The sequence below is a fragment of the Cucurbita pepo genome, chromosome LG09, assembly GCF_002806865.2.
Source record: "Cucurbita pepo subsp. pepo cultivar mu-cu-16 chromosome LG09, ASM280686v2, whole genome shotgun sequence".
NCBI lineage: Eukaryota > Viridiplantae > Streptophyta > Magnoliopsida > Cucurbitales > Cucurbitaceae > Cucurbita > Cucurbita pepo.
Genome location: NC_036646.1, coordinates 6,427,619 through 6,438,865, shown reverse-complemented (window position 1 = coordinate 6,438,865; position 11,247 = coordinate 6,427,619). Strand labels below are relative to the sequence as shown.

Sequence of the window (11,247 nt, the reverse complement as noted above, 5' to 3'; positions counted from 1 at the left end):
TGTTTTTTTTTTTTTTTTTTTTTTTTTTTTTTTACTTTCTTTCCCGGGTCGTTACACTTCGTTTGAGGCATCATCTTCTATTGCACCGGTGCTTTGGCCCTTGCCACTCGATTCCTCTCTCTTTTTTTGATCTCTCTCTCTTTGCTCTCTTCTTGACCGCTCAATCTCTAGGTGAGACATGATTGAAAATCGGCCTGGATCTTAAAGCTTTGATACCAAAGGTAAGCAATAACATATTTTGAGAAGGAGCAAATACACACAAATTATTATTATTATTTTTGTTTGTTTGTGGTGTGTTACCATGGTAACTATTTTTCTTATATAATGAAAAGTAATATTGTTCTTGCTACAAATCTACTACTACTACTTCCACTCATTTGACATTGTAAAACTAGTTCAACTCATTAACAAATTTTTCCTATTTTATGGAAGAATAAACATCAAAATAAAATAAATGCTAATAGCTATTTTTAGTCTAAGCGTATAACATCAAAAGAAATTAAAAAAAAAAAAAAAACAAGTTTATAACCAACTAAGGAGCACAAGAAATTCTTCATACAGATAGTCATAGTGTCATACAGTTGGTGAGGAACCCGGTCTATCGTTCAAAGACAAAACATAGAAGACGATACCATTTCACTCACAGGTTAGTGAAAAATGGTAACGTGTTTGGAGAAGATAGAGGGTGCAAAGAATCGAACAAACATGTTGACAAAATGTGTTGATGTTGGAAGATTGAGGTTGTGCAAAACCTCAGTTGGTATGGTGCAGTGAAGATGTTGATACTCAATGAAATTCTTGATTGACTGGATTAGTCTACAATGAGAATTGTTGGGAGAATTTTTGGGTTATGGAGTCTGATGCCTACATAGGGTGAAAATCTCGTACACATATATTTGATAGATATGTATATATAGTGGGTGGTTATATCTATATATAGTAAATCGAAACTATATATATATATATATATATGTCTAGCTACTTTGAAGATGTACGTTCTTCTTTCTCTATATTCTCTATTGGTGTACATACGTCATCAAAATAAATCCTTTAGCCAATATTCTTCCTCTGATAAGTTGTTGTGCGATCCTAACAATTCTCTCAAGTTAAAACTACGAACAATTCTCCTAAATAAATCACTAACTATTTTCTATAATTATTCAAGTTAATAACTATTTTTACTAAGTCAAGCTTAATGACTACATTCGTGTTTACTCTAAATTCTTAGATGATCATGATAAGCATGTATGATCATGATACACATGTACCGTAATAATATTTTGATTACTTCGAGAAATGAATGTTTGTATGTAAATTTAAAGAAAGGTAATTTTTGCATGGAAAAAGTTTAACTTTCTTAGATCTGTAGTTTAATTTAATGGTGTTGAGGTTGATGAAGAGAAAGTGAAACTATAAAAGATTAGTCTATACCTAAAAGTGTAAGTGTGGTAAGAAGTTTTTGTGGTCTTGTAAGTTTCTACTATAGGTTCATTAAGGATTTTAGTACAATTGCTTCACCCATGAATGAACTTGTTAAGAAAAATATTTCCCTTGGACAGGAAAAAGATCAAGAACTTGCTTTTAACACTTTGAAAGAAAAATTGAGTTATGCTCCCTTGCTTGCATTATCTAATTTTGAGTGAACTTTTGAAATTGAATGTGATTCTAGCAGAGTAAGGATAGGTGTTACATTAATGCAAAATCAAAGACCATTAATGTTCTTAAGCGAAAAGATGGCAGGTGCATCTTTGAGGTATTTAACTCATGACAAAGAGTTTTATGCTTTGGTTCATACATTGAAAACATGGCAACATTATCTTTGGGCTAACGATTTCATTATTCATACGGACCATGAAAGTTTAAATCATTTGAGGCAACAAAATAAACTCAGTAGGCGACATGCAAAGTGGTTGGAATTTATTGAAACATTCCCTTACGTCATAAAATATAAACGAGATAAGGAGAACATTGTTGCAGATGCCTTAGCATGAAGGTATGTCATCCTCAATACTTAATTTTGCATACTATCTTGTTTCATACGTCAGTTTCTTGTAACTTGTAAGAGAGTTCATGGAGATGGTTTAATGGCAAACCATGGAGTTCCTAAAACTTATAATATGCTTGTTGTTGTTATTATTATTATTATTTTTTTTTTTTTTTTTTTTTGCGCCTAAAATAAGATATAATGTTAATAAAGTTTGTGCCTCTTTGTACCGCATGTAAACAAGCTGAGTCTAGGCTTCAACCACACGATTTATATCCTCCCTTACCTATTTTTAATGGTCGTTGGATTAATATATCAATGGATTTTGTTTTGGGTTTACCTAAGACTAGGAAAGCTTATCATAGGATCTTTACCGTGGTTGGTCCATTTAGTAAAATGGGTCATTTGATTCCTTTTCATAAAATGACGATGCAAAACATATTGTTGTTTTATTCTTTAGGAAAGTTGTACAATTGCATGACATTCCTAAAAGCATAGTTAGTGATCGTGATGTTAAAATTTTAAGCCACTTCTGGCTTGTTTCGTGGAGTAAGTTGGGAACTAAGTTAGTATATTTAACTACTTGTCACGGTCAAAGGATGGACAAATCAAGGTTGTTAGCGGAATCATGACTACTATGCTTAGAGCTATTATTGATAAAAATCTGGGGTTGTCAACCGATAGTGGGGTCACTTAATGAATATTTTTTAAAATACTCCAGTCACGTGCTACCTCTATTTCAAGTTAAGACAAAACATTCTTATAAGGCTGTTGACGACATTACAACTCGAGACCATGACACATATCATTAATTTATTTTGCTTAGATCATTAATTTCATAAATTTAATATCTAAAGTTTTCTTTCAAATCAATGGTCAACGCTTTCAAATTTCTTCAAAAACTATTACAAATCTTTTATCTCTCAATTTTAATTAAATTTTCTCAATCAATTGTTTATTTCAACGTGGAAAATGCGTAAGAAATAGTCAAATTTCATTACGGCATTCGGATATTTTCTGACCAAAAAAAAAAAAAATCAATATATTTTTGTAAATTAAATTAGAATTTTTTTATGTTTAATTTGTAATTAAAATATAGAAATGATTACATAATTAAAAATAAGGAATTGATCATTAGAAGTTATCCTAGTTTTTTAGTTGATCATTAGAAATTGTTCATAATATAACAATTTTATCATAAAAATGCTAAATTTTACGCTTAGAAAATATTCATATTATTTCTAAAGTTGCAATATAATATTTAACATTTGCAATATAATACATTTCAACCCACTATTATTAAAATAAACATTCATTAGAATATTTGATAAAAAAATCTCTTACGATATTTTGAAATGACGTGGTAATAACGACATTCAGATACGTTGACTTTTTCATTTGACATTTTGACCAACTCTATTTGACGGGTTTTAAAATCGTGTAACTGACGCACGCCGACACGAAATGAGCTAAAATGAGCAATATCTAGTAGCGATTATCTTCTAGCGGTTGTAATTTATTTTGAAACAGGAAAACACTTTCTTCTTGTTGTGAATGCAATTATGGATTTCTAGTACCAATAATCCATTTTGTAACCAGTAGACAATTTGAAATTTGATATTGAATTTTTAATTCATCAAATTCAACTAATCCAAACTTAAATTAATGACTAAATAATACTTTGGTCAATAGATCATTTGATTTTTGTATGTCTTTATCCATTATTTCCACCATAAATAGAGAAGCTTTCAATCACAAAAATGTCAAATTCAGCCATGAATTCTTCTCCATTACTCCCTCTTTCTCTTACCCTTCTTGTTTTATGTTCATGTTCATCATGGGTTTCAGCCAATTTCGGCAAACCCCATCAAAACTTTCTTCAATGTCTCTCCCATTATTCTCAAGATGGCTCCTCCATTTCAAATGTCCTTTACACTCCCTTCAATTCCTCATATTCTAATGTCTTGAATTTCACCCTTAGAAACCTTAGATTCTCAACCCCTCAAACCCCAAAGCCACTCCTCATCATAACACCATTACATGTTTCCCACATTCAAGCAGCCGTCCTTTGTTCCAAATCCCACAGCCTTCAAATCCGAACACGAAGCGGCGGCCATGATTTCGAGGGTCTTTCTTACGTCGCTTCGTTACCATTCATTATCGTTGACCTGATTAACCTAAACTCGATCTCTATCGATGTCGAAAGTAAGACGGCGTGGGTTCAGTCCGGTGCTACTCTTGGTGAGCTTTATTATAGTATTGCTAAGAAAAGTCAAACCTTGACCTTTCCGGCTGGTATTTGTCCGACCGTTGGGGTTGGTGGACACTTTAGTGGTGGTGGGTATGGGAGGTTGCTAAGGAAATATGGTCTTGCGGCTGATAATGTAATAGACGCTCAATTGGTTGATGCAAATGGGAAATTTGTTAATAGAAAGTTGATGGGAGAAGATTTGTTTTGGGCCATTAGAGGCGGCGGCGGAGGGAGCTTTGGAATAGTGGTGGCTTGGAAGGTGAAGTTGGTTTCGGTTCCGGCGAGTGTGACCCTATGCATGGTTAATAAAACCTCGGAGGATGGTGCCACCAAGCTCATTCATCAATGGCAATATGTGGCTCATAAATTGGAAAATGATATATTTCTTGGCATCCTTTTGGGAGGTATGTTTTTCTAACTCGGGTCGGCAAACAACTTTCTCATTCCTAAAACGTTAACCGTTTCAATAACATCTTTAAATTTTAGAAAAAATTCAAAAATACCCTTATTATTTTTCGATAGAAACCGTCAATTCTTTGTATAAAAAATATCTTTAAACTTTTAAAATAGTTTAAGAAATGTCCTTTTAACTTTTAGAAGTGTTTTAAATGTTTTGATAATACTCTTAAATTTTTAAAAATTAAATAAAAAAAATATCTTTAGAATTAGTACCTTTAAAAAAAAAACTATCCCGACAACTCAACTCAATTACGGGTGACAGGAGGGAATTTTACAAGACAAGGTGACAAAATAAACCCAATAGCTCTATTCTTCTCATTGTATCTTGGGAAGGCAGATGAGCTTGTGGCAATCCTTAACACAACATTCCCTGAATTGGGTTTGTCAAAGAAAGAGTGCATGGAAACGAGTTGGATCGAAACAGCAATCATCATGGGCACTGGCCTTCAACCGGGGCTTCAACCAGGAAGTAAGCTGGAAGATCTACTAAGTAAAACAACTCCCGTTATTGCAAGCACCAAAATCAAATCCGACTATGTCAAGGAGCCCATTCCCATGGCTGCAATCGAGGGCATATGGGAAAGATTAAGATCTCAAGATATAGAACTGCCACAATATTTATTTGTTCCTTATGGAGGGAGAATGGGTCAAATTTCAGAGTCCGAAACTCCATTTTCACATAGAGGTGAGTATATGTATAAAATTGGATACACCGTTGGCTGGGTAGAAGGAGGTATTGATGCAGAGAAAAGGCACATAGATTGGATACGAGCGCTTTATAGTTACATGACTCCTTTCGTTTCGAAGTCACCTAGAGCGGCATATCTCAATTATAGAGACCTTGATATTGGATCGAACAACAAGTATGGAAGAACAAGCTATGAACAAGCTAGCATTTGGGGTTATAAGTATTTTGGGAAAGAGAATTTTGATAGATTGGTTCATGTTAAGACCAAAGTTGATCCTTATGACTTCTTTAGGCATGAGCAAAGTATCCCTACTCTCTCATCCAAATAGTTGTTACTCTCTAAGTGTTCTGTGATTTGATATATGTGTTTAAACTATGCCTCAAACCCTTTTTGTATGTAGCAAAATATTGGGCATACATGAGTTTTAATGTTTTGACTTTCATTTGTGGTTGTCTTAACATCATGTAATGAATTCCTTCTTTTCTTCCAAGGAAACTTAAAGCATATACTTGGTCAACTCTAGGAATGAAGTTCTAGTGTTTGGAAAGACTTTGGGTTGACTCGAGGGTGTAAAAAGACAGACCATTTTTTTACAAAATAAAACAAAGAGAATTTAAAACATAATGTACATTATATTTATATTATATCAAAATAGAGTTCGTAGTTTAAAACACAAAATATATAAAATGAAAGAGGTTGTGGACGACGGATGAGGCTTGTCTATCACACCTGCTTTAGAGTCAGCTCCCGATCTTGATCAGCTCTTTATTTACCAGAAAAATGTGCAAAACATGGGGTGGGTACAAATATTCAGTAAGGAGCTTACTTGTAGGCTCGTGATCATGTCATTGATATGCTAGGGTACCACACTCTTACTTATCTTGCTTTGGTTCTTGTTGCAAGTACTAGGTTCCTTTGGTTCTACCCTGGAGAGAATTCTTATCCTCAACTATTCTGAGGACCTCAGTCCTTGGATTCAATGGTCTCAACCTTGGTTCTAATCTAATTGCTTTAGTATTATGGTTCAGTGTTTTTGTCTTCGGAACTTGGATCTGCATCTAGGGTTTTATGCGTTCCTTGCGATACAGTCTGAACACCTATGTCTAAGGTTTCATGCATTCCAAGCAGCATAGTATTAATATCTATGCTCAAGGCATCTTACGTTTCAAGCAGCGTAGTCTGAAAATCAAGGTTTCTTACATTCGAAGAAACATAGTCTGAAAACCTACATCCAAGGCTTCTTACATTCCAAGCGATGTAGTTTGATCCTATATCTAGAGCTTCATGTGTTTCCTATGATACATTTTGAATACCTATGTCCAAGGCTTCATAAGTTCCAGGTGGCATAGTCTGAATACCTATGCTCGAGGCTTCGTATGTTCCAACTAGAGTAATCTGAAAACCTAAATCCAAGGCTTCTTACGTTCCAAGTGATGTAGTATAAGTCATAAACATGTTGTACCGTGGAAGGTCCTAACAGTTTCTTGAGTTTCTGAGTTTGAGAACATTGGTCTCTTATTCCCGAGTGATACCAACCATAAGCTCCACATAAATTATAGTAACATGCATGAGTCACTCAAAATTTCATGAAACCATAATGTGTTCTTTAGACAATTCTAGAAAAATCTTGAATCTTGGGTAAGAGTCATTGAATTATTTCAAGTGTTTTTTATGCCCCGACTTGATTTAGGTTTCAAACTTGCTCTAATCAACTTGAAATCATGAACATATCTTTGCTTCATTAGGAATAGACCTTATAAAGAGTAGTAAGTCATTTGGAGCATGTTTACCCTAATTATCATAAGGAGTTTTAGGGGCATTTTGGTCATTTTACCCCCTAATTCTTGGTTTAACATCTAAACGTGTTCCTATAACTTTTAAACTTTACCAAGTTATCAATAATCATAAGATAAGAGCTATGAAAAAGTTTCATAGAATTCAGAGATCATTTAGATCATGCTCGGGAGATAAGTTACCTTGGGGGCTTTATGGTCATTTTACACCGTTAATTGGTTTAGCTACTTAACGTTTCCTAATGACTACTAAATTTCATACATAATCTTAACCTGCTATAATATGCTCAACATTAAAATTTCAAGGGCAGCTTCATTAGTGGGTCATTTTAATGTTAATTAAATAACGAGCAATTCAATCGTTTTAGGGTTTTAACTCACGGTTCTTGGTGTTTCCCTTTCATATTCCTTTTATTTATACTTGTTTAAAGTTCGTACTGAAATCCAAGCGATTCCTATGAGTATTTCTTAAGAAAAGTCCAAGAAGGCTACTTACTTCATCGTCGACGTTCGGGACCTATGTTCTCAAGCTTTCAATATCCAAATTACTTCAAATTTTTCTTTGTCAGAATCTTTAGAGTATCTATTTCTGGAACATTTTTTTTTTTCATGAGAACCAATTTAGAATAGAATTAGAATAAATATATATATATATATATATATATATATATATATATATATATATATATATATATATATATATCAAGGGAGGGTCAAGTTTTGGATTGTCAGGGCAGGTTCAACTGTACTAGCCACATCAATGTCTTCTTCCTCTCGAAGAAAGAAGACTCGCGTGGTCGATGTCGATGCCGCCTGAAAATCGTTCCTCCAACTCTAATTGCTACATCTCTACCCTTGATTTCTTCATGAAATTTAAAGATGATGTTAAAAGGAAGAGGTAGGAATTGATTTCATACTTCTCATGTTTTGTAGCCTAATTTATTTGCCACCAAAGTTCGCCAGTAAACATTTTCCTTGCTGGAGCTCAACCAAGAAATTTTCTATTGGGCAGCCGATTCTAGAGAATTTTAAGGACCTGATTTTTTCATGGAATTTCTTCATTGTTCTTTCCTCTAGCTAAAGGAATTGTTTTGGACGAATGTATTTAAAGTGTGTGATCTTAATTTTGAAAACATCTCCCCAGTCTGCAACTCACCAGAAAACACGATTTTTCATTTTCTTGGACAGTTTGTTCTAGAACGTTTTAGCGCTCGATCTCATCATCAAATTTACTCATCACAATTTTAACGGTTACAAAAAGAAGTCCAATCACCGGAAAAGACGTGAAAATTCTGGCGAGGCGCTAGAATTTTCGTATCTTCAACCGACCACGAATCAGCATCCCTACCAACATCTTTCTCTCCACACTTTTATCTGTAGACAGAAAATGTTAAAGAAAGGAGGTACCAAGAGGAAGGACGAGGAAAGACAAATGACTGTTTTAAGACGAGCACGATGCCAACAAAACACAAGAACCCTTTGGGGTATGTTACGTAAAATGATATGTACGTAGGGACAAGGCAGTAACAACCCGCATCAGCCGCGACAGATAGACACAGCTTAAGCCCACAACTCCCAACATTGTAACCCGCGTCAGCCGACCCGGACCCGCATCAAACCATACAAAATTCCCCAAGTCCAGTAGCCCGCGATTCAAAGCCCATTAGCGTTGCACCTCGACCCGATAGCGACATACTCAACCCACGACCCTTGCGCAGACCCACACGCCCGTGTAGTTGACATGAAGTCTGCGCCTCGACCCAAAATGCGACTAGTGCTGGACATCGCGCATGCAGATGCCAACTCCTTTGGCTGATATAGCTCATTCGGCTCGACTTCACTTTGGGTTCGACGGCTCTAACAGCTCAAAACTTAGCTTCACGACTCATTATGAGGATTTTTACAAAATTCCACCGTTCTGACTATCCCGAAGTTGAAATTGACCTTGTTCAAGGCATTTAAGGTCACTATAAGATCCTATTTTAATAGAAAAAGACTCCCGACTTCAAACAACTTTGAGGGACATAATTCAAACGTACTGAGTTTAGGGAGAATGCCGACAAGGCCAATTTTGTAAGTGGCCATGATATGTTTATGAAACGATATAACTATAGTATGTTTACCGCCCTTCAATAGTTTCAAAGGGTAGTCGACGACCTAGTCGTCTTTCTTTGATAGACTATGATATAATCCATTTAGTGAATTGAATTGGAGTCTTCAAAACAAATTAACGCTAGAAGAAGGGTTTAAACCTTCAAACTTGTGGTTAATTGGTGAGTTGCGCTTCAACACCTTCTAAGGGTAGTTGATGCCCCTAGTCGTCTTTCTAGAAGGACACCCTCTAACAAATAAATTAATGCTAGAAGAAGGGTTTGAACATTTGAACATTCGACCTTGTAATTAACAATCACACGCTCCATTTGAACATTCGACCTTGTAATTAATAACCACACGCTCCTGCCACACATTCTATCTAACACCTTCGAGGGGATCATGCAATTGCCGCGCTTCAACACCTTCAAAGGGTAGTCGGCGACCTAGTGGTCTTTCTTTGATAGACTATTATATAATTCATCCTTGAATTGAATTGGGTCTTCATTCAACTAAGCTATTCGAGCCACACGCTTTTAACATATTCGAGAGGACCATGAAATTGGTAAATTGGTGGGCCGCGCTTCAACAAGGGTAGTCGATGCACCTAGTTGGTAAATTGGCCCACACACTCTTAACACATTCCGATACCAATTGGCGAGCCTCTCGAAGTGGTTAAGAGTCGCTCTAACCAACCACCTTCCTTTTAGAGGACCATGAAATTGGTAAACTAGTGAGCGGTGCTTCAACACTATCTAAGTGTAGTCGATGCACCTAGTCGTCTTTCCTTGATAGACCATGATATAATTCATTCAGTTGTTTGAACATTTAGAAGAAGGGATTGAACCTTCGACCTTCTGGTTAAGAAAGAGCTAGAAGAAAAGCTTGAACCTTCAACCTTGTGGTTAACAGCACCACGCTATAACCAACTGAGCTATTTCAGCCACCACTATTTAAAAATTTCTAAACGAGCAAGGAGTAGAGCTTGAACCTTCGAACTTGCGATTAAAGCTACTTGATAAAACTATATTGAGTACGCTAGAAGAAGGGGTTGAACCTTCGACCTTGTGGTTAACAGCCACACGCTCTAACCAACTGAGCTATTCCAGCCTCCACTATTTAAAAATTTCTAAACGAGCTAGGAGAAGAGCTTGAACTTTGACCTTGCGATTAATTGACATATTCCAGCTACTTGATAAAACTATGAAGAAGGGCCTTGTGGTTAAAGGCCACAGGCTCTAACAACTGAGTTATTCCAGCCTCCACTAATTAATCATTTCTAAACGAGTTAGAAGAAGAGCTTGAACCTTTGACCTTGTGATATGAATCCACTAATTAATCATTTCTAAACGAGTTAGAAGAAGAGCTTGAACCTTTGACCTTGTGATATGAATCCAACAACTGATCACGTGCATGTACCCGAACGAGCAATTATAAGAAGCAATACAAAGAAGATTCAAGTATCAAATCAAGAAAATAATGGAGTGGCTGACATTGGAAAGTGATTAGAAGACTTCCCTTTGGTAGTTGAACTACCAATTAAGACAATTTATGAATTGGCTTATTTTCTTCCAATTTATATTTAATAACATTTATTAATAGTTGGTATGAATTGCCTTATATTCTTCAATTTGTATTTAATAGCATTTAATAGCATTTATTAGTGGTTGGTGGCTGAACTTTATTTTGTTAGGGTTATCTTGTGGGCCTATTTAAAGGCATGTAATATTCATGTTTGGGGGATTTTGGTTGAATACAGAACAAATCTTTATGTTTTCTTGATAACCTTTTATTTTGTTAGGGTTATCTTCTGGGCCTATTTAAAGACATGTAATATTCATGTTTGGGGGATTTTGGTTGAATACAGAAAAAACCTTTGTGTTTTCTTGATAACTTTTTGGTGTTATTCTTTTTCAAACCTTGCTTTAGGTTTGATGTTTAAACCGATTCATTGAATTAGTTTTGATCAAGCTAATTCTG

At 35.4% G+C, this 11,247-nt stretch overlaps 1 protein-coding gene and 1 non-coding gene across 2 annotated transcripts; one reads left to right on the top strand and one right to left on the bottom strand.

The window, feature by feature from the left end:
- The first annotated feature begins 3,759 nt into the window (after positions 1-3,759).
- On the top strand, positions 3,760-5,878 carry LOC111802619 (berberine bridge enzyme-like 18). Its single transcript, XM_023687053.1, has 2 exons — positions 3,760-4,639; positions 4,957-5,878. Exons 1-2 carry the CDS (start codon positions 3,760-3,762, stop codon positions 5,709-5,711), a joined length of 1,635 nt encoding a protein of 544 aa, XP_023542821.1. The 3' UTR covers positions 5,712-5,878.
- A 4,425-nt stretch (positions 5,879-10,303) lies between these two features.
- Positions 10,304-10,377, bottom strand: TRNAN-GUU. The gene has a single exon. It is a non-coding gene; the product is annotated as a tRNA-Asn (tRNA).
- Between the last annotated feature and the right edge of the window lie 870 nt (positions 10,378-11,247).